Source organism: Oreochromis niloticus, linkage group LG1 (genome assembly GCF_001858045.2).
Source record: "Oreochromis niloticus isolate F11D_XX linkage group LG1, O_niloticus_UMD_NMBU, whole genome shotgun sequence".
Classification (NCBI taxonomy): domain Eukaryota; kingdom Metazoa; phylum Chordata; class Actinopteri; order Cichliformes; family Cichlidae; genus Oreochromis; species Oreochromis niloticus.
The window spans coordinates 30,828,495-30,834,494 of NC_031965.2; the positions used below are offsets into that span (position 1 = coordinate 30,828,495).

At 40.8% G+C, this 6,000-nt stretch overlaps 1 protein-coding gene and 1 long non-coding RNA gene across 6 annotated transcripts in view; one reads left to right on the forward strand and one right to left on the reverse strand.

Annotated features, from left to right (window-relative positions):
- The window catches only part of fto (FTO alpha-ketoglutarate dependent dioxygenase), a 123,895-nt gene extending 121,467 nt beyond the window's left edge, over window positions 1–2,428 (reverse strand). For all 5 annotated transcript variants that reach the window (XR_002062527.2, XR_265660.4, XM_005447643.4 and 2 more), the window contains exon 1: window positions 2,166–2,428. Coding sequence is in view for 3 of the 5 variants with exons in the window: in XM_005447643.4 (XP_005447700.1) it covers window positions 2,166–2,285 (120 nt within the window). In the remaining 2 variants the exon portion in view is untranslated. The remainder of the gene's footprint in view (window positions 1–2,165) is intronic.
- A 5-nt stretch (window positions 2,429–2,433) lies between these two features.
- LOC112846989 (uncharacterized) lies at window positions 2,434–5,768 on the forward strand. Its single transcript, XR_003220252.1, has 2 exons — window positions 2,434–2,517; window positions 4,938–5,768. It is a non-coding gene; the product is annotated as an uncharacterized LOC112846989 (long non-coding RNA).
- Window positions 5,769–6,000: the final 232 nt, after the last annotated feature.

The following is a 6,000-nucleotide window of genomic DNA, read 5'->3' on the forward strand; positions in this document are numbered from 1 at the left end:
AACAGAATCGCCAAGGGAAACACAAACCATTTTAATGGTTGTTTAGAAATTAAATACCCTAAACAGCTTGCACTAGGTGCCACAACCAGAACAAACCAATGAGGCTGATCTAAGCAATGGGCTGGTCTGAGCCCAGGACCTCACAACATCTGGTGACCCTGTGTGAACATTACTTAGCCTGCTGCTCACGCACACAGACACACTTCCTGTTTCACCACAGCACTTAATACTTGTCATCGCTGTCCAAATGGCAAGCTTGCATCAAAGACAACATTAGAACATTGGGTTAAGGGACAGGGTCAGTGCTGTTTTCACACTTGCCAGGGCATGAGTGGAAATTTATCCTGTGATGACAACACTGATAAAACATACTTAAAAGTTTTAAATTCATTAGCGTACTAGAGGTTAAACATTAGTATGACGAGGAAATTCATGAAAATGTAGCTACTTGACAACCTAAGACAAAGTACAAATCTATAAAAACTATTTTTTTTTCTGATACAAACAAAATGAAATCTGATGAGGGAGTCTGTTCACTAGCCTGAATGATGAAAAACCTAAATAAATGACATAAATGTGAATTGGTGTGACTAGGTGGGGTTAATTCCCCTCGGGGACTCAGACAAATGTTCTCTTTCATTTAAAAAAAAAAAGATATATAGAAAGAAGCCATGGCATCCCACCTGTCTATGCTATACTGACTTGTAGTGATGGGATTTTCTGAGGAGACTGTGTATTCATTTGGCACTAATGTGTTGGGGCTTGCATTCCACAACTCGGAATAACAGTGCACCCATCACAGTGCATCTCTCACTTTGGGCACCATTGCAGACACACTCATTTACTAGATAAGACAACCATCATATCCAAGGTATTAGTTAACATAATAACTGTGTCTTTATACAACCAGTGATATTGTGAAAACTGTTCAAAACGCACACAGCTTTCGCTTTGGCTGCTGTACAGTTTTAAAGAAATTTTGCAATTACAAATTCTCTCGCTCATCCTTTTATTTATCTAAGGAGAAAGACAGCTAAGCCATTAGGTCTGTGCAGTACTGCCTGTCTGCCTGAGGGCCAACTAGAATGAGTTCTCTCTCTGAGCCGCTCATCTGGCTGCCATGGCTGCTTTCATAAACAGGAGGAACCACGTCCTACATAGTTTCACTGCTGTCTAACATGATCCAAACACATGCGCCACAGCAGACGGCGTCCAAGTCTGGAGATATGAGAAGAAACAGACAGGCAGATGCTAAGAGAGATGACTGTGATGAAGCAGCCCTGGATGCCTAGTGCACGGCACAGTTTCCTCTCTTCCCTTAGAATGTCCACATACTGCAAAGTTCCAGCTTTTGCAAAGCTCAACACATCAGCACACACAACACATAGGTACCCATCTCTGCTCACATCATGTGACCCTTATTTAAGTCCTATTTTTTTCAGTATCCGGTTCTACAGCTGGCACATTAGCACAGGTTGTTCTTTAATAACAGCAGTGGCAACATTAGCCAATAGGTTATCATTTCTACTGTATGTCAGAGCACAAACCATTATCCACTGCATCTGTAGTAAAGCCTGAAGCAGCTGGAGACTGCTGGCCTGGCAGCATGCCAAATCCCGGCTACACTTCACACTAACTTTACCTTTTGTTTTTACTGTTGCACTGAGCTGCACAGCTGCTGCTGCCATACAAGTGATTCATTGTTTATTCTTCACACCAGAATAACATCCCAAATTGAGCCTCGACTCTGTCTTTTGTTTGTTTTAATTTTTTTTTAAAAAAAAGAGATATCTATGCATTAAACTAGTTGCAATGTCCACTATTTTTTCATTTTTGTGTAGCCTGCTGTAATTCATATCGTATTTCAACTTGATGTAGGATGCTGTCGAGGCGTTACTCTGCAACCTCTATTTTCTCATCGGCAGTGTCTCTACGTGGCAAAACACCATTTTAACGTAACTGTAATTCTTCATTGTGGTAGACTGGTGGGGGAAAAAATGGAAAACACAATAAAGGAAACAGGCAAGGTGAAGTATGCGCTGACATTCCCGGCTTTCTAGCCTTCAAAATGCAGCCAGCAGCATCACATACGGAGCATTAGATATTCAAAGAGCGACAGGGCTTAGAAATATGCCAGACCTAACGGAGAAAAACGCTATCAATACCTTTCTTCTCTTCTCCCCCTCACTGTCACCCGATCTTTTCATGTTCCTGGAGTTGTGTTTACACTGCCTCGCTTTCATTAGGGGCGACGTCGGTCGTTGTAGTGCACGAATAAACTGCATATCCCGCTATTTTCGTGTCATGAAGAGCGTGTCCAAGTGAAGCCGTGTATTTCATTTCTACGAGACGCCAGTCTTCAATTTTTCCAGTTTAAAATGCGATTCTGTCGCGAAATTGTTGGGGGAGATTTTTAAAGCGTAACATTTAGAACTACAATTCCCAGCTCGAGCGTGAGCTCGCGGCGGAAGCAGCTTCGGCACGCTCAAGACTTTGCACTACGCAGGTGTGGCGCAGGTACAGATCTATATATTGCACATAGGCCGGTCAGCATGGCTTTTAAATCGGTGTTTTAAGCCCCTAAAATGGCTGTGGCATTTAGAGCAATAATGTGAGAGACATGATTTAAAGCGAAAGCAATAGTCACAGACCTATTCGGTTATTTTTAGTAGTAGTATTGCTTGCACTAGCGTCGAAATGTCGTTTTTAATGAATTTATTGTTTACCGAGTTTTTTCTATTATTGATATCATTATTTAAAAGTCTCATCAGAATCTTAAGGTCTTTATTAAGGCTATTGCATGTACTTTCCTCATTTTTGAAATCAAGCACAGTGCCACTTTCATCTTCGATACGTGTAAAAATAGCAATCATGCTTTGAACGGGCTCCACTTCAAGTCTAGCCAACTTTCTTTCAACTCTTGCATGCGTCTCAAATCCAGGTGCTTGCTTTCCTGCCGGTGTGGGCCTTTACCACGTCAGCCCTTTTCAACTCGCCAGCAATCATGAAAGTGCACCGTAAACGCACAGCGTCTGTGTGGCTGCCTTTGTATATCACCCACAGTTGCCTTTCAAGAGTTGAACCAGATTGCTCGTAACATAGTTTGAATAGTGCTGAAATATGTTCTGTCCATTGTTCCTATCAAAGCACACGTGAAATACATGAGAAAGTTTCACGGATGAAGTGGCTTTGGCGGTGGGAGGGCAGTGCAAGGGCGGATTGCAAAGGTCTGAAACACCTGCTACATATTACCATTACAGACTTTGATCAGTGTCTTCATTAGTTTCCTTTGTAATCTCTTTTCTTTTATGGTAGAGCTGACCCAAGTGAACCGGGTACGATGATTTAACACACATGTTTCTTTCACCTGTCTTGTAAAATACTCAAAAGCTCTCCCACTTTCAAAGATGTCACACTCTCTGGCATCCCTTACTAATAATCGGTGGGGGAGTTCTTTTGATTCCTATTTATAACCTACATTTCCTCTTCCATGGCCTGGTCCTGTAATGGGGAAAATGTCTGAAAAATATCCTTGGAACCATTTTGCGAAAACTAGATCCATGTGCATGCATGTATACGATTTTTTAAACATATGTCAGACTAGAGTCTTTTTTTATAGCTACTTGCATGGAAAAAAAAATCTTACGGCACTGTAAATAATTTCTTTTAGATCTTACAATGTCAAAATCTGCCTACATCCAACCTCCATCACCCCATTCCATCATTAAACTATGTCCCTTTTATGTGTCAAACTATCATTCACTAATTCCCACTGTCAGTCATCTTTATAGTTTACACTTTTAAAAAGCAACGTTTTTCTGCTTGACATTTTTGGCTTACTTTGTCAGCTCTTTTGGCTCTATGAATGAACATAATGTATAGGGCCATTAATGGCAGACAGACCCCCATGCCTTGCCCAATAATTCCCAGAGAAGCTTTTTTTGTTACTGTTGGCTTATTGGTGGATTGGTGTCAAATTCATTGTGACTTAAGAATTATACTCCATGTGCACGGTGCACCCTATCAAGTTGTTTATTAAAGGTATATCATATGGTGAGATCCACTGTGTTGACCCCTAGGGTCAGGAGTAGCTTGCTCTTAAAGTTCTGCCTGTCAGTGAGTGTGAAAATCACAAATAAACACCTTATGTCTTGTTTCTACCAATTTCTGAACACAATAGGCTGTAGTTTTGTAGTTGGGAGGGGGGGGGGGCAAAGACTGTATATAAAAGATAGATATGACTTTTAGTCTCAAAACTGTGGAATTGTTCAAACTGACATCAAAAATCAGAATTTCCTACTTCCTGGAATGGCTCATCAAGTCTTGGAAAGGTAGACTCTCCCCACCAACCCTGACTTAACAATCCAAGATGGCATCAGTGCATGTTAACATTAGTAAAACTCTGAAAGTTGTAATCTGTACTACTGTTGTTATGCATTTGTGACTTGCAATTTAAGTCCTTACCGCACTTCTCAGAGTTCTTAATGAGGATATACAGAAGATCTTTGTTTTGCTGCTTAAGTAATATCACAAAGATAGCACCAAAGTTAACAAAAAACAGCCCAAAGAAAAAAGTAATCTAAACTTTGCTATGTAAGATACAAGGAACCGATTCATCTTTGGGTTTCCGTCACATTAAATATCAAACTTTGTCCATTTAAGTGGGGGCAACATGTAATCCCATTAAGCATTTTGGGCTTTTACTACTAGCTTTATAGTAACATGCCTTTGCAGATGCTTAGCAATGCTTGATACCATACTTACTCAACTTGCAACACATTCAAAGTAGTGTGCATTTTTCCACTTCTCAAAACGTACTCTGCTGTGCCATTTTTGTCTTGCCTTCTGGACACACTGATTTCAGGTGACTCCTGCACAAGTGAACATAAAAGGCACATTTGTTTGTTTGTTTTTTCCATCCATCTGGATCTGGATAGTGGAGGCAGCAATCCAAGGAGAGATGCCCAGACCTCCCTCTTCCTAGCCACTGCATTCAGCTCTTCCAGGGGGCTACTGAGGCATTTCCAAGCCAGCCAAGTTACATAATCTCTCCAGCGTGTTCTACGTTTGCCCTACATTGAACATGCACAAAACAACTCACATAGGAGACGTCCAAGAGGCTTTCTTGTCAGATGCCCAAACAACCTCAACTGGCTCCTTTCCATGTGGAAGAGTGACTAAACTTATCACCCAGACATTATTCACAGGAAGCTGCTTGACTATGTGATCTTATTCTTTTGTCATTACCCACAGTTTATGGCTATAGATGAGGGTAAAAATGTAGATTGATCATCACTCTCCTGACGATGACAGAGTGGAATAGCATCTGCAAATTCAGCATCGATCCAGCTGCCAATCTCTCATTAAACTTCCCATTAAACTCATCAACAGTTTTCTGACATATCTGAAAGCCTCCACTTGGGGCAGTAACCTCTCCCCAGCATGGAGTTGGCAATCCAAACCTTTCCAGCCAAGAACCAGGCTTCAGACTCATAGGTGCTTATTGTCACCTCAACACAAATAATAATGTAATTCTTTGATTACTGACTGTTAGATGGCTCAAACAGTGACTATACTATACCAATGACCAATTATCACTGCAAGAATATTTGAAAATGGCTGGAGAGGTTAAAGTCAAATACTGGCTGCACAATAACCTGTATAGCTACAGAGGCCAAGGCAGAACATGGAAACAACAGTAACCTTATCAGCAGAAAATCTGTTTATAAGGATTCTGCCCAAAGTTAGCCTTACTGTTTCAATTTTAGCTGATTTCCTGACTGACCGCTATCTCATGGTCGGCAAGTTTAACAAGTGCCATATGACCTTTGTAAATAAGAGCATGTGCAGGTGTAACTCAATAAATACTCAACTCATCTAAACAGTTGAGGTTTTCATTTCTGAGTATGTAGTTTAATAGCAGATCACGGCTAGAAAGGACATGCAAAAATTACATAATGTCATATTTTCGTACACTTAAAAAATGTCTGTTACTGGCAC